Source organism: Centroberyx affinis, unplaced genomic scaffold (genome assembly GCF_046629955.1).
Source record: "Centroberyx affinis isolate AG114_WGS23_722 - 3 ecotype Tasmania unplaced genomic scaffold, CSIRO-AGI_Caff_v1 ptg000400l_1, whole genome shotgun sequence".
NCBI lineage: Eukaryota > Metazoa > Chordata > Actinopteri > Beryciformes > Berycidae > Centroberyx > Centroberyx affinis.
In genome coordinates, this window is record NW_027279068.1 from 218,293 (window position 1) to 240,556 (window position 22,264).

A 22,264-nucleotide genomic window follows, 5' to 3' on the forward strand; every position below is an offset into this window, starting at 1 on the left:
GAAAATAAAAGCCATTTGAAAAACTTACTAAACTAACTAAATATAGTCATGTTATTATGAAAGCAATTACGAAATAATATTATATATTTTTGTCAAAAATTAAAGAATAAAATCAATCAATTATTAATTTATTATTATATGCTATTATATATTTATGTATTTATTTATGTAACTATTTATTTTACTGACACATATTTTTTTTTTTTAATTATGACTAATATGGTCCTCCTTACAATATGGTCCATTGTCTGCGTAGTGTGCAGAGCGTGAAGCAGAATATTGAGCTACTGTACCTTTAAGAAAATCACCTGATGAGTAAGAAAGAGAAGGAAGTAGGAAGTCAGTCTACCAAGAACGGGAGGTTGAGCACAAAAACAATACACAAAAGACGAAAAGTGGGACAGAAAACTTATTGCAATGGCCGGTGTTAAAGGTAAATAATTTTAAGCGTTATGCACATTACACACTCACTGGGCAGCGTTTACGTTCATTTTACCGACGTCCTCATCTTCAGTGCCTCAACAACTTTGTCAGCCTAACGTTACAGTTTTTAAACAGTTAGCTACGACACTTGGCCTTGCCGAGTCATTTACAAAGCTTTCATTGCAACATTTTGTAGGTGGATATAAAGATTTGTTATGATTATCTAATTTCTTCATTAATTGTTTTATACTTTCACTTCCTACTGGTTCCTTCTATCACAGTCGAAACTCACCCTAACGTTAATTGTTTACTTAGCATGCAAACTGTTACAGCTGTGTTTTCTACAACAGACGTTATGTTTCGTTTTTGTCTCTCGTCCCTCAGCACTAGTTAGTTTGTCCTTTAGCGGTGCCTTGGGGCTGACATTTCTAATGCTGGGCTGTGCACTGGAACAGTTTGGGTAAGTTATTGGATATATCTCAGTGTAAGAGGACCATATCTTTCCCTGTTTCCTAGACTCCTGTTGAGTACAGACTTGACTGGACATGCATTAATGCGACTTAACTCTTCCATACTTGTTTTGCAGGGTATACTGGCCACTGTTTGTCCTGATTTTCTACGTGTTGAGCCCCATCCCCACCTTCATAGCCAGACGCCTCAGTGATGACACTGACTCCACCAGCAATGCATGCAGGGAGCTGGCATACTTCTTCACCACTGGCATCGTTGTATCAGCTTTTGGGCTTCCCATTGTCCTAGCCCGCAAGCAATTAGTGAGTTCTTCCTTCATATGTTCAGAAGTTTTTGGGGTCAGTTTGCCTTGAAACCTTAAAAAGTAAAGCAGGTAAGCATAGGGTGGATGCAATCAACATTTTTTCTGATTTATTTTATCTAGATAACAAACTAACTTTAGTCCATCCTATTTCAGTATTTGTTAGATTTGGTAGAGAGACAATACCTCGGGAAAGAGAGACAATTGTGCCAGCACAGGCTCAAAATTTGAACCTGTGGATGACCACAGAAGATCTTCTGGCCACTCCAACTTAAATAAATCTTTCCTACAGATCCTGTGGGGTGCCTGCGGTCTGGTGATGGCGGGTAACGCTGTCATCTTCCTCACCATCCTTGGTTTCTTCATCGTGTTTGGAGGTGGGGACGACTTCAGCTGGGAGCAGTGGTAGAGTGCCTGTGGACTATGGACGGAGAGACGGGCGGATGGATGGATGGATGGGTTGATGGGTGGATAGATGGATAGGCAGACTGCAGACTGAGGGGCACAATGTCTCCTGCACTCACTGGTGGATGATGCTCATGTATAGTGTAGGGCCCATAATTTCAAAACTAAGGGGCATATTATCAGGCTGATGCTTATATTATTTCATAGGGGGATTTGGGGTTGGAGATAGCACTGTGTCCCCTATTCCTGTGCCTTGTGTCTGGGACCAGAGAGACTCTGACCTCACCATACCTATACCCCTCTTATGCTTTACCCCCATCAGTATCCACCTTAACCCCTTTATTTTAACTTGTCTCACCGTTGTCCCAACCCCCCAATGCACCTTGTTCATTGCAATTATCTGCCAATGCATTATTCCTCAGTTAAACAATATCATAAAGGGATCTTCATAAATAATTCTGTTGTAATCTGCACTGCAACGTTCTCTGCATTCTCTCAGTCCTTACTGTTCATGGGGGAATTGGCTGCGCTGAAATATGGCTTCCTTATTGTAAGCACTACTGCTGTTTCCAGTGTAACGGCAGGTCAAAACAAGTTATCTTGATCCATTCTATCTGACAACTAGTTGTGGGGCTCCTAATCAGGTAAAAATATTGATATTTGTATGGAGATGTTCTTTTTTTTTTAGCATTTTGCTGCAAGACTATAAAGCCTTACTTTTTGTCCTGATGCAATTGTTTACATTCTCACCAAAGATCATTTTAGACTGTAAAATGGAGCATATTCACCACTGAACTGTGGTTTTTGATCCGTGCTGTGCAGCGTCATGATACACAGATGCCAACTAAGGCAACCCAGAAAGCACTGTTTAGTGAACAGTCCAGAGAAAGAAAGATTTGGCATCCTTTATACCTACCTGCAGATGACAAAGAAATTCATAATATTGACAATATTGACATGTTATCAATTTGGGAATCATATTTTTACACATTGAGTGTATATATACATGTATACATGTTTTTAGGCTGTGTCTGTTTTGTCCTAATGGAGAGGGTTTTTTTCTATACACACATTCATAAGTGCCTGTCATACACAATGTATATTTTTCATTAACACAAAAAGCAGTCCGTTTGAGATTTGAGTCAGTTTTTACATGTTGCACCAGTAGGGGCAATGGAAATCTATAATTGTAATTGTATTATTTTTCATCGTTGTCAGTTGTTCAAAGATGTCATTTATTGATTATTAGTGACTTTCTGTTTGTTTCATTAGCCCACTTCATAATGGCTGTTGCTGAAATATTTTGAAATTACAGTCAGTGTCAAACACTCAATTAAGTCTGAATTCTTGATATAACTGCTGATTTCCAATTCCTGATATATGACGGCTTAACAAGGGAAAAACACTGTATGCCTCACAACTGACATGCGTTCAATACCTTCTCTATGGAGAAAGTTTGTTGCTTCATATTTTGTGCCTCCCAAACCCAACGCGTTTTGAAAACACTAGCGAGTGCTAAAGAGCTCTCAAAACTCCTGACTGCATTGTGTTTTCTAACATTAATTAAAGCTCTGTATTGTGAAACAAATGTATCATCTCTGTCTTGCTGTTTACATCTGTTGATGGGAAAAGTGCTGATATGAACAACGAGTCTTGCTGACAGGACTCATAGTCGTCTGTGAAATGGACCGAGAGCTCGATCTAACTTCATTAAAGCTGCACTCCATGCTAGTCCCTGGGCACTGGTGATGGATGATGCATTCAAACAGACACCTGTATACTATTTATACAGTAAAGCAGCTATAATGGCTGTAGCAAACCTCGGTAAAAACATCCCACGAGACAGAGAGAGTAAGGGTGTGTGTGTGTGTGTGTGTTTAGGTCAATACCATCTGGTCCAAAAGAGAGTTAGGCTCTAGGTTTGACTGACAGAAAGTCAGGTGTGAACAGTTGCTAAATATTTTAGATGTCCTGCAATATTCAGCATATGTAAAACAGGGCCATGCTGTTTTGCCTAGTATGATTTTTATTGAAGAACAACTCTCTCTCTCCCTTTCTCTCTCTTCTCTCTCTCTCTCTCTCTCTCTCTCTCTCTCTCTCTCTCCAAGCATACAAACACGGATATTGAATACAGATTGGCAACATTGCTCTTTGGGAGAATGCTGCATAACAAAAGAAGGTTAAAAGCCAACATTATGTATTCAGGTTTTAATAGGATGTGATAGGAATCAACCGTGAAACTGCATACAACTCGAGTGATCTAATTTCAGTCTCTGTTCACCTGTGTTAGGAATGCACTCAAGCTGCCTCCCCAATTTGTGTGTTCAGCCAAGTGCATTTCCACCACTAACAAAAGGAACCCACAATCTGCAAATAAATTACAAACATCTGTGCCTCCCGCCTCCAGTGCTTGCATTTCACAAACCATTAATGAGAGGAAGCATCAGTTTGTGTGGACTGACATCCCACAGAGAGGTTGAGGGTTGTATCAGCACGGCTGTGTGAAACTCACTGATAAAGAAGATTCCCAAGGTGTGTGTCTGCAATACATAATGTCCATACTGTGTGCACTTGGTTTGTGTGTGATTTATGTGTGTGTTTGAGAGAGAGGGCAGAGACAGTGTGAAGAAGGAAGGGGATAGGGGAAAGTGGACGAGTTGATGTATAACGATGAAGGTGGCAAAGAATGACTGGCTGGTTGAGTCCCACAGGCAGGTCTGGTGTGTGCACCCATTGAGGTGAGCTGCACAGGGTTTGCAGGCTAATCTCTGTGCAGGACATTCATGCTCCTTGGCATGACAGGAATCCGCAAGACAACAGGCATCAGAACCAACACAGAGCACGAGGCGTCAGAGAGGGCCTCAAGGTGACTGTGGAGCAAGAGAAACCATCTGTCAACTGTACATGCTACTTGGACAGAAGCTGAGGACTGATCATTTCTGGCTGAGTTGCTTAGGTGAGACAGATATTGAAAGAAACACCCAGTGAGCCCAGGTTACATCACTGACTCTGTCCATGTGCATCAGAAGATATACTGCATCTATAAACCTATAACAGCACTGCCTGGTAGGCTAGCGATGTCTCCTCTGGGGGAGAAACTGCTAGAAATTGATGAAATCATACTTTATTTATACTTAACATAATTTGTGTGAGTGTGTGTATGTGTGTGTAGAGAGACAGAGAGAGAAAGATGAAGGTAAAGATGGAGATGAAGAAAGAGAAAGAGCCCAGGGACACCCATTCATCTCTGTTCCAGGACAGCCGTTGCCTGGCAACAGCCAAGGCATCAAAATTGTTCTTACTGACCGCCAAGTCTGGCCTTGAACACAACACAGCACAACACAATGCAACAATACAACAAAACTCAATGCAACAACGCAACAACACAACGCAACAACACAACACAACGCAACGTTACACAACGCAACACAACAATGCGACAACACAACGCAACAACACAATGCAACAACATAACACGTTACACAACACAACAACATTGTACAACACAACACAACAGAACATTCAACGCAACACAACACAACACAACAGAACACAACACAACGGAATACTATACAACACAACATGACACAACATTCAACACAACACAACACAACAGAACACAACACAACGGAATACTATACAACACAACATGACACAACATTCAACGCAACACAACACAACAGAACACTGTACTACACAACACACACTGTAGGCAAGGCAAGGCAAGGCAAGGCAAGGCAACACACTGTACAACATAACACAACACAACAGAACACTATACAACACAACACAACACAACACAATGGAACACTATACAACACAACACAACACAACACAACACAATGGAACACTATACAACACAACACAACACAACACAACGGAACACTATACAACACAATGGAACACTATACAACACAACACAACACAACACAACGGAACACTATACAACACAACACAACACAACACAACGGAACACTATACAACACAATGGAACACTATACAACACAACACAACACAATGGAACACTATACAACACAACACAACACAACACAACGGAACACTATACAACACAATGGAACACTATACAACACAACACAACACAATGGAACACTATACAACACAACACAACACAACACAACGGAACACTATACAACACAACACAACACAACACAACGGAACACTATACAACACAATGGAACACTATACAACACAACACAACACAATGGAACACTATACAACACAACACAACACAATGGAACACTATGCAACACAACACAACACAACACAACAGAACACTATACAACACAACACAACACAACACAACACAACACAACACAACATAACACAACACAACACAACGGAACACTATACAACACAACACAACACAACACAACAACACACAGGTCCTCTGACGCTGTAGCAGCAGCAGATGGTCGGCCTCTGCCAGGAGCCCAGTGGTTATAGGACAGATGCATACTGTATTTATAGCCAGCTTTTACAACTCCTGAAACTCCTGAAACAAGAAGTTGTGGTCAGATAGGCACAGGGTTGAGGCTTTTGCGCAACTGCTTGGTGAGGTTATATTTGCAACAACACATTAAAAAGTTTTGATTAACATGTAAAGACATCTCACTATAAAAATGAAAAATTACTATGATATTCCTGTAGGGACTTACAGAGTTCTCTGGTACTCAAAAGTGAATTTAGTGACCTTATAATAATCTATGGTATTTTATTTTTTTTTATCTCCCATGCTACTTCTTTAATAGTCCTAAAAAATTCCTATATTAAAGCAATGTTCCTATGGTGACTTTAGGTTTTGCAGTCATATTTGGATAGCACCCCTCTGAATTTTGTTATTGAACAGTTCTTTGTAATGGATTGACTGAATTACAATAGACCTGCAATAAAACTGGGAAAATAAATTAGTCCCACATTTTTAATCAGAAGCAGACAATGTGGATATTCGTCATTACAGTGGTGTTACACTGTAGCTCCACTGCTATATTTAAGGAGTCGTATCACACTGAGATGGGGAGGGCGAGAGAGAGAGAGAGAGAGAGAGAGAGAGAGAGAGATAGAGAGAGAGTGAGAGTGAGTGAGTGTGAGTGTGAGTTGTAGTCTAATTCAGCTGGTCCAACAGGGACAGATCCAGACAATGTCCCTCCGGCTGTAAGTCAAGGGAGGTGAGGAGAGGGAAGGCACGAGGGGACGCGCGCGCTGACAGCCATTGGTAAACGGAAGGATTTGCGTCGTCGGTGCCAAAGCCAATCGATGCGTGTTCGGGGCTGGGCAGGGAAACAAGCGCGAATGCAACGAAGGCAGCCGATAATAAAATCAGATGGTAACCGGAGTGCATCCTGCAGAAGCCAGGGAGTGAAAGAGGAGACCGTATATCGGTGCAAAACTACATCTGCGCGTCGGAAAGATACAACACCAGTAAGATTTTTTTTACATTTGCATGATATTTTAAAGTTTTGCTGTGATATTTACACAGTATCAATCTAAAGTTTATCACAGGATTAAGGGGGTTCGTAAGCTGAGTCCAATGGCTTGCAATGGTTGCACGATTTTTTGTTTTAATTTTTTTTTTACTTTTGCCACCTGAGCTGTAGGTTATTAGGTTACTGGCTATTTTCGAGAAAACCGGTTCAACAGTCTTGAGCTCCACTGAAACGTTTTGATTCAGTCATATCACGTTACGTATTTGTCTGCATGTGTTTCTTCCTTTCTCACAGGACTTTGCATTGTCGGGATCTCTCTTCCCTTCCTAGTCGACTTGTTCATTTTCGGCCAATTTGGTCAGTGTCTGTTATTTTGAAACTGTATTGACACTGTGTACCAAATATTAGGGACACTTCCTCTTTTGATGAAGCACATTGATGAGTCCAGGTAATAGCCACTATCCCTCAATGATTTCCCTTGCTAAATCTATACCAATTACAAAGGAGCAGACGTAGATAAAGAGAAGCAGACCAGCTACAGAAGAGATTTTTAAGCTTTGAAGCAATCGAGATGTGGATTGTGCAAAACTGTTGCCTCACAGCAAGAAGGTCCTGGGTTCGAACCCCGGTCCGTCCCAGGTCCTTTCTGCGTGTAGTTTGCATGTTCTCCCCGTGTTTGTGTGGGTTTCCGCCGGGTGCTCCGGTTTCCTCCCACCATCAAACGACATATGTTAGGGTTAATACTCCTGTCAGTGCCCCTGACCAAGGCAAAAGAACTGGAGTTGGTCCCTGGGACCCTGCGGTTGCCTACTGCTCCTAGTGTGTAGTCAAAAGCAGAGGACAAATTTCCCAATGGGGATAATAAAGAATACAAAAAGATGTCCCTAACATTTTGGATATCCAGTGTATATTATGAGTTATGTGGTATCTCCCTTTGTGCACACAGTGCAGGTGTGATGGTTGGGTGAACTCACAGGAACACAGTAATGGAGGAGGGTCTATAAACCAAGTGATGTGTGTCATTGCCACAATCAATCAGTGTCCATTTGGAAATGGGGTCTGAGTCAAATGAGGTCGGGACAAGGCTGGTGGAAAGCTGCCATCATTTCATCAGAGCATCATTTCTCCAGACAAATGGGACCAGTTTAGGGTCATTATCGCACCCCAAATGAAAAATCACCAGACTATTCCTATAGGGACTTATAGTGCGTCTGTGGTACTCAATAGTGACTTTATGGTGACCTTCTCTTACTTTATCTCTTATGGTATCAGTATAATAGGGGAGACCGGGGATGGTTGTAACAGTTTTGGTTTCAGCATATATAATTCAGTAGTTGTTTGTGCTAGATCTTTCAAACATTGATACAAGCTACAGCAATCTGTCTACTACACAGATTATGTGAGGTAATGTAAAATACAAAGAGTTCCACTGTTACAGCCTACCCCGCTACTGGGGCAAGTTGTTGCACTAACTGGGGATGGATGTAAAAAAAACAAAAACAAAACAAAAATTACTGAAATAATACTTAAAATAATTTTAATGACGAATGTTTATAAACTCAAATTTTCAATAAGATACATTTAAATTATTGTTATTTTTTCTTAAAAATAACTATAACACATATCCAAGTTACTTCATTGTAAATAGCCTCACGCAAGGTGTCCTATCTTTAGAATACATTTTTCTTAAATCTTTCAAAATCTTGTTTTTTGGTCATGCTGTATACTGTCCAGCATTCTTTTCTTCTCTTTATTCTTTTGCTCTATTAATATGCAGCGTATCTCTATATCTCATATTGTCTTACAAGGGAATACCATTAAGTTTACAAATTCATTTGTTATACTAGCCGCACTATTAACTTGAAAATCTCTGTGTCAGCGCCTGAACATGCTGAGACTATTGTCTTTACGGTCAACAGGCAGGCTGGAGGTGACAGTGAATGTGACACTGTGTTGACTCAATATTTGTCTGAACTTTTTATTTTGCAGTAATACATCCATTCCAAAACTGATATTGCCATCCCAGATCAGAGATTATATAAAGTGGGTCAAGCTTTTCTCTGTTGTCAGCTGTGCCACAGTAGTGAAATCTCATTGACATGTCTAAGGAATGCCATTTTACACATCTGAAGTCCAGTGATATTTCCTTTTAAGCCCAGACCAGATAGAGAGAGACAGTGAGCAGCATTTCTGCAGTGGTCTGATCATGTGGTCTGAACTCAGCCGGCCATGGTCCTTTTATTCTTATTCAACATGAGCCGCCCCACCAGCACTGTGAAACAACAGGGGGCATACATCCAACTTCTTGCTTTTGGCTGATGTTTGGCCGTGATAACATTTCTCGCTGGCTGGCTGGCTGAGTGACTGACTAACTAGCTGGTTAGCGGCGGTACAGTTGATCCGGTTGCTATCCTCACATTGTTTGCTACTGTACATTAAGTGAATTTTTTATGATTGTTTGGCTTCCAACTGATGAATGCATGCTGTGCCTGTGTGAGGCATTTCTTTTTTCACTGAATGTTTGTCAAACTGGGACTTCTGATGAAAGGCCAGCTAATGCTGAATCCAGACAGCATTGTGTGTATGTGCATGTGCTGCTTTTGTAAAACAAACTGCAATTGTAATAACAGCCATGCATTGAGAGAAGCATAGCAATTGTGTCAGAGTCCCACTGTGATGAGAAGCCATACAGCAGCTGTCAAACTTTTTCTCTGGGCCTCTGACTTTTTTCACAACTCCAAACTACCAAGAGTATTTCATTCAGTCTACCTTTTATTGCATTGTCTTTGAAAGACTTTGGCAACTTGGCAAAGCCAGCACCTTCATATGTTCCCTTTTGTGCTTGCCAGAAGGCAAGTATGTGTCTACTTTAGTCACTAAAAACTAACATTTTCAGGAGTCCTTGTTGCTGTGTCATGTAGTCAGGGTTTTTTCCTTTCAGAGTTGCCACTGTTGAGTATTGTGTTGTGTTAAGTGATCTATCTGAGGTGTATTGTCTGTCTGTCAGGCTGACAGTCAGCTGCTCCTCCTCACATCACTGCTGCTGTGGTATTAGACATTCAGCTGTGGACAAGTAATGTGGGCTAAATCATTTAGTGCAAATACACTAAGTATTATGTCAGCTATAGGACATTTGTTTTGTGTTGACCTAAAAATAGTAGATTTTTTGTATCACCTCTGACATTTGACATTATTTTCCATTGGTTGTCAGAGGGAAGATCAGTTTGTTCATGTATTATTGAAAGCTGAAAAGAATGATCTATTGGTTTGTATATTTGCAACAAATTGCATACAGACATGAATGTGAGTGTGTGTCTGTCTGTGTTGGCCCTGTGATAGACTGGTGACCTGTCCAGCATGTTGTGTGCCTTCTGCCCAGTGCATGCTGGGATAGGCTTCAGCTCCCGCGCAACCCTGTATAGGAATAAGTGGGTAAAGACAATAAATGAATGATAGAAAGGTGGAGTTTGGATAATTGTTTTTTTCAAATCAAATCTATCACTTAAACATATATTGTTGAGCACTGAATGAAATAAGGGACATGTAGGTAGGTGGACATCTTACATATTGTTTGTTGGACTTGTTGGTTGTAAGGGGGATTTCTGTCAGGCTAGACACCCTGTATGAAAAGGGGGTGCTGGGGCATACTGATCTGGTGAGCTGTACCTCGAGCCAGTAGACAGCTGAAGGTTTTTACAAGCATGCTGACATGCAGGTTGTCAACTGGTGACACTCAGCAGGTGCCTCTCCATGCCCCAGATCCCCCAGGCCCTGCCAAGCCATCTGTTATGTCCTTACTCTCCAAGTCATTTATGATAATTCACCCTAAATCACCTTAATCCATGTACCTAACAGTTTCATCCAGTGAATGGCTAATTGATGAAGTGCTGACACAGGCAACACTTCACTTCACAATACCTCAATGGGCTTTCAGTGGGGTGACCTGAATGTGATTGGTTAATTAGACTGTGAGTGTGTGTGTGTGTGTGTGTGTGTGTGTGTGTGTGTGTGTGAGTGTGGGGGGGCTTGAATCTGACAGGATGGCATTCCCTGTGAGTTATTGTGCTTATTCAGCAGCAGTCAGATCTCCAATCAAACGGTGACTCACACGGATGATAAATGTATCCTGTCCACCCAATTATTTCCCCTTTCTATCTGTTTGAATGGTGTGGCAGCTCTTTGTGTGAGGACCAGCAGCACAGCACTAAAAGCTCATGATGAATTAGCCTTTACCCACCTCTTCCCTCTAATTAGAGCGGAGCGATGGCGGGTAGCGTCCGAGATGAATGCTGCTCTCATTAATATGACCAGAGGAGCGCACTGTGGTTAGCGGGATGGAAGAGGGGGCTGTGACATATCCACATACCTATTATTATTACATGTGCAGGGAAACATGGTATTAATTTCCTATTAATTTCCTTTTCGAGGGTGTGTGTGTGTGTGGAGGGGAGGGGGTGGGGTGGGGTAGAGCATGCTCATCCATTGGATAGTTTTAGTTAAAAGGACACTGAAAAAGAAAGAGAAAGAGAGCGGTATAACAGCAATCGCAGTACACGGCTTGTTTTCCAAGCCAAGCACACTAGGCTGAACTGACACCTCGCCAAATTTTCTAATTCATCAGTTTTCAATTTCTGATGAAGAAAACGGGCAAGTTCAAACTCATTATCACGAATGGGACAGCTGGGCTTGAAATCAGTACCTGCTGCCACTACATGATAACAACAGTTGTAGTGCCAGACTGAGAGAATGACTTTGATATATGACTAGTGATGACATTTACAATGGCAACATGACAAACTCATGGTGTGACAGCAGAACTGAATGGTCCAGTCTCTCTCTCTCTCGCTCTCTCTCTCTCTCTCTCTCTCTTTCTCTCTCTCTCTCTCTCTCTCTCTCAGTACAGTCGGCTAGCAGGTTGCCTGCATGTGGCCTCCACAGTGATGTCATCTTGCAGCTGCCACAAATTTGTGTGTTGTTTCTCTTGCTCCTCAAACTCAAATTCTTCTCTCAGTCTTTGCCTGTCCTTCACACTAGTCTCCAAAGTTTATTTCTGCCGGCATTTGCTTCACTGCTCTGAATGCAGAATACACACAGCACATTGTCCTGTGTGAATATCTGCTGATTTTTCAGCGACAATTATTCAGAGTTGACAAGTGTGGCTTGCAGAGTTGTTTGTTCACTCATGGAACTGAAATGGCTCAGGAGCGGCTGGTCAAAACTATCTAAAAGTGTTAAATTAACTTTTTAACGCTGATGATTTTGCTGTGAGAGGGTTAGAGTCCACCCCAAGGACGTCACCGAGGGTCTGCTTTGTACAGCTGTAATCTTTCTACCAGTCATCTTTGCTAAGTGCTTGGAGTATTGCGCCGTGTGACGGGCCCCTCTATTATCCAAAAGAAAAGTAAAGGAAAATGGATTCTTTAATTCTCCATGCAGCATAAGCTATTCATTGAATTAATGCACTTGTCTCTTTGCTGTTTTACATTGAGATGTTTTGATTTTTAAAGAGCGAATCAGCACTAGATTCAAATTTTTTAAGCTGTAAACATGTTTATATGGCTTTGATATAGTGAAAAGCATTAATCCTGTACTTAATTTAAAAAAATGTTGAATTAAGTACCACATCTGCTTCTAGGGGCAGAAAATCATTGTTCTGCTCTCTATGGGCTGAAACGGTCAACCCTGTTGCACTTCTGGCCGCACCTCAATCACTGATGTCAAGGCAGTATCAAATGCTTCACAATCACAGTAGAGATGGCTGATCCGTTATCACAGACATACACTCCTATTCGCTGTCGCTCCCCACCCTACTTTTCACATCTTTCAAAACTAGGCGGAGAATGGCTGAAAACAGTGTGTTTATGCACTCCTTAAATGTTTTAATCCAATAGAGAAAGTAGCCACAGTATCATTGTCATGAGTTTATGTACCAGATGAAACATGTAAACATGTTGTCCCCCACAGATAATGCAGGCACCTCTTGGGCCAATCAGTAATAAGATGCATTATCTCTCCAAGTTTAATCAAAATTGAACCTCTGATGTAGCACTTACTAGTTTGAAATTTTACTAGTTTTGTCAAAATTGCTGTTAAAAAATTTGACCTTTAATTATAGTGTCCTCATTAGGCCAATCAGTGCAATTTGTAAGGATAGCTGGATGTGTGTAGCAAGTTTTGTGTCAATCAAGGTAACGATGTAGGCGTGGGACCTTTCAAAGTTATACATTTTGACCTTTCCTATAATAAAGCATCTCCATCAGGCCAATTAGTGTAATTTTGTTAAACTCCAGAACACAGTGCCAAAATGCATGATGCCTCCAAGTTTAATCAAAATCAGATCAGTGGTGTTTGAGACAATATGTTTCAGTTAAAATTTTTGACCTTTAATTAGGCCAATGTAATTTTTGAAATGCTGGATGTGTGAAGATGCATCAACCCTGCATTTCCCTACATCCCAACATTTGACTAACGAATGGACCCTCACCCCCACAATATCATTTCATTGTATGGTAGACAAACATAATCTTTCTCATAATAGACTAGGTATGGCTGTGGTGGACCAGGTTTCATCATCCTGTATTTCATGAATATTTTGACTGGGATGTGTGTTTGTAAGCGGTAACTATGTCTGTCCCTCTCAGCGGGATGGCCAAGATGAATAATTGTAGCTGTTGTAATTATTTCAATAAGATAGGATGATCATTTGTAATTGACAGGTGATGCGCAAATAGGTTGTTGCATTTACATAATATTGTCAGATTAATTTGACATGTCTGGCGCAGTCGGTAAATGTAAGGACACCTGCATGAACTGCAACAACTGATTTGTGTGCAGCACTTGCCCACACATACAGTGTGGGTAGGCGGAATAAGATTAGAGGAGAAAACAGAATATGTGCCAAAAAACGCATTCCACTAAGTGAGCAGTGAGTGTGTTTTTTTTTAGAGATAGTTAATCATATTCATTTACACACAGTTGACCAGTCCCACGTCTTGTCACGTCTTGATTGCTGTCATTCTCACTATTGTATGAATGACATCAAGCTGGATGGGTGTAAGCAGGCAGTCGGCCAGATAGGATTCAGAGGCCTTTAGCACAAAACGTCTGTAGGTGAGAAGAAGAGAAGAAGTCAGATGGTAAAAATTGACGAGCTGCTGAAGCAAGGTGTACCAGGGAATACTATATACTGTGCTGCTTCTAGTGTACATCAGTCTTTGCTTGTCGGCACTCATTCAGTGTTAGCCTACCTGCAACTCTTATAGTGCAGTGGAGCCCTATCAGCCAGTCTGCCTCAGCCCGTATCACTGGCTGATAAGCAGTGTTTGCTCATTAATTGTCCAATAATAACACTATAGGCCAGTTTCTATCTCTTTTGTTGAGTGTAGTGCTAGATTAACATTAATTTTCAATGTAGATCTCTGTTGCAAAGAAGTTCTATCCAGGAATAAGAATTACTGTTTCTATGTCAGTAAAAAGTAGCTATGGGTTCCATAGTTTTTATTTAAATCAGATTCATGTAACCTTCTGATTTTCAGGTAGTAGTGGATTCAGCCAGTTTCAGTTTCAGCCATAGTCACAAGATAGTCAGGAAGGAAATGTTCATAGTGTCCTTTGTGCTACAGCAGGTGTGTTTTGCATCATGGGCAATAATTAAATGCATAAATTATAGTGTATTCTGGCCATTCAGCTTACCTGTTTTCTAACTGTTTTATATACTACTACTATTCCTAAAATAACTTTATTTTTATAGAACATTTTCTAAAACAAAGGCTACAAAAAGCTGCACTCCACAATATCACAACAATCAGATTAGTGACAATAAAACAACCAAGCAGTATGAATTAGGCCTATGCAGTTAAAAGCCACCTTGTAAGAGTGAGATTTAAAAAGATTAAAAGAAGACAGCAGGTTTGAAGCCTTAGGGCCTCAGGCAAATCATTCAGTAGCCTGAGGGCAGAAGTGCAAAGGCCTGGTCACTTTTTTCAGTTTTTTCAGCAGTGATTCGGCTGTGTTTCTAGAAGATCAGACATGGTAGCTGGAGCAAAACAATGACCTGCTTTAGAAATGAAACTTGAAAAGTTTAAATCCATTCTGAATTCAACATGCTAGCAGTGAAGGGAGTCCAGTGCTGTATGGTGAAATTTCCAGAGAAAAACATGAACTGATAACATTTTTTCAAAACTTTGAATGCTTTCATTGTTGGGCCAAGGAGTAATTAAGCTTGATATTAACACAGTTCATTACATGATGTCTTGTGACATTTTGTTGTAAATGGGCTGTAGTGAGCTTTGGCTGATTCTACACCAAAGTGCATTGGAACTGTCGAATATAGACGAACCAAAAGCATTGCTAGCCTTTTCAAGGTTAACAACTATATCTTAGAGATATTTCTGAAATGATAAAATTAGATTGTACAATCTTTCATATTTGTTTATTGAAGCTTAGCTCTGAGTCAAAAATAACCCCAGGTTCTGTGCTGAGCGTTTGACTTTGGAGGAAAGACAGCCAATGACTCCGGACATTCACTGTCTTTTAGGCTATTTTTAAAGAGGCATAGACTAGTGGTTAGGTTTTACTGGCATTCACAGTTGTGTGTCATCAGTAGAAAACTATGGTCATGTGTTCAAATTGCTATGTTCCCTAATTTAAGTTTATGAGGTGTGGATAAGGTAGGACTGTTTTGTACAGAGCTATAGTGTCTTGTGGACAATGGTACCCACATTTCTATTTAGCACTCTTAATTTGATCTAGAGATTGAGCATCTGAGGTTTCACTGAAAGGATCAAACATGTTCAAGTTTTGGGAATTTGCTTAATGAACACAAAGTATGTCTCATGTTCTTTTGCTTTTTGGGTCTCAGTGGTTCATTCATTTTAGAGAAGAAAGAATGCAGAGCAGTCACTCTGAATTTCACATCATGTATGTGACGAGCGAAGTTAATTCGTTGCGGTCATTGTGCACAGATGGTCTTGAAAGCTTTCATTGTCGGGCTGGGGAGTAATTGAACGCAATATTAACGTAAGTCAACACATGATGTCTTGGACCTCCTTTGTGGTGACACCACAAAGGCTACCTTTGTGTGGGTGTCCAGTGACTTTAAATGTATGACAGCTACTGACTCACCCTCCACAGCTCTCCATTGTGCATGGCCGCCATGTGACATAGATTGACTTGTCAGACAGGCATTTTTTCTGTCCACTACCAACGGATGAGTGACGTCACATCCAAACAAGTATTGTCTGTGGATCTGGAAATGTAGCCAGGCTGACCTCTGGTGTAAAATGTATGCTGGCAACGCAAGCTTTGTTTGGTTGTCATGACAATGGTGCAAGCTACAGTACATTCCAGCTCTATCCATTAGTGGTCGACCGATATGGGTTTTTCAATGGCTGGATGAAGAAAATATGTTTATGTTATGTAACGTGTTTAACAACGGCATACCACAGGCTCACCAACAATAAAAGGCTTCACAATTACACTTGTCCACAACCATCCCAAATGACAAATCTGATAAATGTTTTAGGACCCCAGCTCGTCGGGAGTAGGAGTGGGGGCTGGGGACGCCATACAATAGTTTTTCGAGCCCTGTAAGCTAGTTTAGCTGGTTGAATGCTTGCTACCGTTACAATTCTCAACTAACGTTATTCGCATTTTCTCACTAAAAGACCAGAATCAATCTAATTATACAGACAGTAAACATTGTATATGTTATTAAGAGTGGCCAATTAAATAAATATTATATGTATTGATATTAAATGTATTGAGCTTTGAAAGCTAGGAATTTAAGTCTTACCTTACTTGGTTGAGGTGACCCAGTTAAGCTGCATCTGTAAAATGTGTGTTTCAAGACTTTTCTCTCCCCAATGCTCTAGAGACAGCATAGAGCATACACACACACACACACACACACACTCTGACACACACACTCTGACACACACACAGACCTTGGATAAACGCATGCTGCTTCCTCTAGCCACACAATCCCACACTGCAGAGGATGCAGATTCACAAAAAGAAGAAACCTTTTGTGTTGTCAACCTTTTTTGAGAGCGAGTTCATTTAGATGTAGCTAGGAAATGGCTGCCTCAAGGCCAAGCCCGCCCATGCCCTTAACATTGTGCTAGAGTTGTAAATTAGACAAAAGCAGTGTGTGCTTCGGTTAGTTTTGTTCCCTACTGCTGTGACGGTACAAGCCTCGCACAGTGATCCTTGGGGTTCACTTGTCACTGTCTTGTGACCGTGCATTCTGCCCTGCTATTTCAAAGTGCCCTGTTACTGTGGTTACTGTCTTCACATCCACAACCAATTACTTGTAGAGGCGGAGGCAGCCGCCATGGGGACGACCTATTGCTGGGGTTACAAGGATGAGAGGTCACTTGAGACTTGCTCCTCCAAAAAGAAGAGGCAGCAACCCGCCACAGTGGGCTGCAACACTACAACATTTTCAATTCAGTGCCTTTTGCCCAAAGATCTTCTTAGGTCTTAAGGCAAATTTATGGTTTCTGCGGTGTGCCTGGTGTTTGCGGTGCGGAGGGTCTGTGCGGTGAGTGCTCCTCTCAAAAAATGAAACTCTGCAAAGGCCTCCGCAAACGCCGCACTCAGTTCAGAGGCTATGAATGGTTAATGGTTGCTATGTTAGTTGGTTACCAGGGAAGTAAGTCTAATCGAGCCAAGTGACAGCTGACAACCAGCAAAAATGGACAATAGGAGGAGATTCTGCGCTCTCTGTGAACACCGCGCTGCTACCGCATTTACCATGAAATGCTGTGCCTCTGCGGAGAGAACGGTCTTGCCGTGAACACCGCAAACACCGAGCACACCGCAGAAACCATAAATTTGCCTTTAGTGCTGTCTTGGGTTTTAGGTTTGAAGGCTCTTCAGAGTCTCACAGGCACGTCCCTTCCCTCCATGTCTTGACGAGCCGTATTAATATTTGCGTTGCATCTGTTTCATCCTGATACAGACTAAATTAGAAGATTCTTTTCACCCGGACAAAAGAAAATAATTCCACATAATAGCGAAAGCTTCTTGTAGATGAAGAACCTTAGCTTCAAAAGAAATGTTTGTCACAGATGTGTCCTTTTGAAGTGTGTTGTGATGTGCTTTCAATCACTCCTCCCCATGAAAAGGATGATATTCCAAAGGCTGTGTTAAGATTGTGTAGATGACGAACACTTTACACAACAGAAACACAGAAAATGGTTCAAAATGAGGCAAAACATTGGCAAAAGCTGGTAAAGCTTAGTAAGTCAGCTATCCTACTGTAATATCATGGCAGAGACCAAAACATGTATAGTGAGACAATATGTATAGCAAGACTATGTGCTAGAGATTAGGGGTGCAACGGATCACAAAACTCACGGTTCGGATTGTATCATGGTTTTGAGTCACGGATCGGATCATTTTTCGGATCAGCAAAAAAAAAAAAAGGGTTAGGGTTAAATGCACTTTAAAAGTAGGTAGGTAGCAGCACAAAGCAACAAGCACTTTAAAACGAATGTACCACTTTAGGACTTTATTATATTATGTATGTTTGAATGTATAAATGTGATAACTGTTTTTGCTGTTCTTATTTAATGTTCTTTATTTTATATATATATATATATATATATATATATATATATATATATATATATATATTTTTTTTTTTATTTACTTATGTGTGTGTTTTTGTGTCTGTTCTTAAGAGCTGCACTGAGGCAAATTCCTATCAATTGTGTTGACATGACAATAAAGTATTGAATTGAATTACTTTAAAAATGTGCTACTTTGGCTCTGATGCAGCCGCCTCTCTCTGTCTGTAGTCACCACTCTGTAGTCTCGCTCAATGTAACCAATCAGTAACCAATCAGATAGTGCTGTGGGCGGGGCCCACAGCACTATCTGATTGGTTACATGTCACGAGTAATAGCCTATCAACACTGAAGGCTCTGCCACAGACAGGCAAAGAGACTGGAGCTTCTCTGAGCGGAGCTGTTATGTTGAAGGGAAGGCAGCATATTGCTGAAGTTGCAATAAACATCACAATCTTGTGATCTATTTCAATGATGACAAGCATGCCCAGTTTCCCAGTTACACCACTGAAAAGTCATAGCCTGAAGTCATAGCCTACGGGATTTCACTCAATGGAGGCGAAAGCGACGTCTTTTAAGTCGCTCTTCCTTTTTTTTCTTCCCTAACGCAATCATTGTGCTTCAGAGTAAAACACAGCACACATCTGTCTTGTCTGTATCTTTTCACTGCAACTCTGCATCGAGATTTAGGGAATTATTACTTTAAAAAGTAACAGCAGCAGTAAAACTGTATTTCACACTATGATGGTTAAACTTTGCAATTAATCCATGGTTCACATGCGTGCCGAACCGTGGGGGGGGGTCCGTATGGATCACGGATCAACTATGGTCCGCTACACCACTACTAGAGATATAGAGATAGACAAGACAGTTACAGTGTTAGTTTTGTACATTTATATAATGAATTTAATTTCACTGGATTTACTTATATAATGTAACATATGACATTTTGGTGTAAGTGCCTTACAGTGCCATGAGTGCATAAATGTTTATCACTAGAGGGCCCAGTGGAAATCAAACCTCACATAGTGACAGTGACATTCACACCCGGTGAATGTCACTGTCACACTAACACACCCACGCACACACACACACACACACACACACACACACACACACACACACACACACACAATACACAAACACTCACATATTAACCCAAATTCAAGTAGGCAGTGTATAATATCAAGTATAATCATGCAAAGGCCACAAGCGCCATGGGTGTATCAATACAGTGGCAAGAGTGACTGACACAGCAGCCAATGTTATTTCCCAATACGGTCAGTTCATTATGGAACAGCCTGACCGGGCTGTGACCCTAACACCTGAGCATTTATTGAAACTGTACTTTACAATTTCATTTAATGGGGAGTGTATATCCTTGGTATTGATTGGGAGACACAAATAGCCCACTGTAGGTTTCACTGATGACTCAGTGAGCAGAGGTTCCAGCAGCATTCAACCAACACTTAATGATCCACTCTAACTCTAACATTGTATTTTTTCATTGAACTAGTCAGCCTCTTGGAGACACAAAAACCTTTAAGAACTAACTTTAGAAACAATTCACAATAAGTGGTCTCTTTATGTCATATCGGACTATATCAATCCCTTGGTTGCTGGTTACAAACACAGTTACAGTGTATTGAGCCTTTTGACCAGACCAGTGGGCCTTGGTGTCTGTGAGGGCACCCCGACCTTTTTGGACCTTTCCTTTGATGATTAATGCTAAGAGTCTCAACTTCTAAACCTTTGAAACTATTGTCGGATCTCAACCTAACATCACTGGACTTATCTGACATGACTTGACATAACCTTTTTCCACCTGTCCTCTGTTCTCATTTCCTAATGTAATTTTTGGCTCGCAGGTCCATTCATCCAATGATAATTTGTAGGAGCTTGACCTTTATGGAGGTGCATGGGACTTGAGAGAAACCTTTTAGGGAGACTATTTGACAGATTGGTATTTGAAAAAGATTTTCTCAATGGTTTATTTTTTTTTCTTTGAGCGCGCATTCAAGTGATTCATTCTGAGGTGCAGCAACAGTATCTGCAGTATCAGGATCGCTGCCAATCCAGCTCTCAAGTACTCAGACTGGCAAAGGATGCTGTCCTGATATTGATACATTAATGATATGCGCTTTGGAGCAATGTAAAACCTTTCTGATGGGAGGAAAAATGACTTCTGATGTGTAAAAATGCTGAAATGCTGCACTAATTTGTGAAGTTCATAAGCTCAACAACTATTGTTTAGAAGAGGAGCCTTGGCTTCAACTTGAAATCCCTGTATCATGAAAAAAGAAGGGTTTTTCTGTTTTCTTGAAACCTATAATGGATGCATCCATGCAGCCTCATACATTATGGAGTAATTCAGCGTACAGGCAGCTGGAGAGGCTACCTTACAGATGCTCACAACACACTGGAGCTTGGTGCCATCCCCTGCCGCTTCCCCGCTGCTTCTCTTCTCGTGTCGTTTTACTTCACAGTAACCAAGAACACTGGGAGGCCTCACATATAGATGTTTTTTTTGAGCTACAACATGATGGGGTTGTTCCTGTCACTGAGAAATTCACTGAGAAATTCTCTTTTTCATGCTGCTTGACTTAACAACAGCTGGGAAGCAGCAACAATTGTCTCCTTCACCAACAGCCCTGCACTTTAACACAGCCGCACAATGGCTGTCAAAGGGGGGATCAATAGCGACATGGCATGTATTGATTGATTGCTGTCACACAGATTAGCCACCCGTGCCTGCCTGTCGGTTGTTTTCCGCCAGCTGAGGTCAATCTATAATTGATGAGCAGTCATTGCATTCTGAGCAGGCTGACAGACAGGACCGGACTACTGGAAAAGACCTTTAGGCACTTACATCATGTATTGAGCTGGATAGATGTCCACAGTGACCCATCCTTTAACCCTGAGATATCTGGCAGCATTCATAGCTCATACCTTTTAACCCCTTGCAGCCTCATTTCCCCGTAAATTTGCCCTTAAGCAGCTTCAAAGTTCGATTTTTATCCGTACTGTACGACAATGTCACATACATATTCTGTATCTGCTTATTCCAGCACTTCACTGAGTGAAATATTCAAACCCAAGATACAATTTTGTTATGTCTGCTCCATTACATAAAATCTAGATGTCTTACGCATCATTCTATACACATTTCCCTGTAATTCAGCCTGACATATTTGATGTCTTTGGAAACCTTGTGATCTTGACTGGAATTTCAAATAAAGTTCAGTGAGTGTAAACAAGGCTGGGCCTTGCAAAATGCGTCTATATTGATGGACCCTCTGGCAAAACCGGCAGGGTGGAAAAGGTGAAGGTAAAATTTAGGATAGGTTTTCCTCATATGTAACATAATATCCCAATCATTTTATTTCCGTGCGAACAGCTTATACCAGCTCTTGCAAACAGGATATTTGAGAAACGTAATAGGTAACCGTTTTATTTGGCAGTATCGTATCGCAAATTCAGGAGAAGAACTTTTGTAACGGTTATCTTATCATTCTGCCCCCCTCCTCCTCCTCCTCCCCACTTCATGTGCAGGCGGACTAGGCTGCCCAGAGGAGGAGAGGCAGCACAGGAGAGCTGTGTGTGCGGAGAGAGGATCAGAGAAAGAGAGCGAGTCTGGCTGAACATCA

At 41.1% G+C, this 22,264-nt stretch overlaps 1 protein-coding gene across 1 annotated transcript; it reads left to right on the plus strand.

Annotated features, from left to right (window-relative positions):
* Positions 1–315: 315 nt before the first annotated feature.
* On the plus strand, positions 316–3,198 carry LOC139641785 (leptin receptor gene-related protein). The gene is made up of 4 exons (XM_071516381.1): positions 316–433; positions 808–883; positions 1,010–1,196; positions 1,488–3,198. The coding sequence occupies exons 1-4, from the start codon at positions 418–420 to the stop codon at positions 1,602–1,604; spliced, it is 396 nt and encodes a 131-aa protein (XP_071372482.1). The 5' UTR covers positions 316–417; the 3' UTR covers positions 1,605–3,198.
* The last annotated feature ends 19,066 nt before the right edge of the window (positions 3,199–22,264 follow it).

Excerpts from the sequence above, each read along its gene's own strand:
- LOC139641785 (XM_071516381.1), top strand. Across the intron at positions 884-1,009 it reads TGTGCACTGGAACAGTTTGG|GGTATACTGGCCACTGTTTG; the intron begins GTAAGTTATTGG and ends CTTGTTTTGCAG. Across the intron at positions 1,197-1,487 it reads TCCTAGCCCGCAAGCAATTA|ATCCTGTGGGGTGCCTGCGG; the intron begins GTGAGTTCTTCC and ends TCTTTCCTACAG.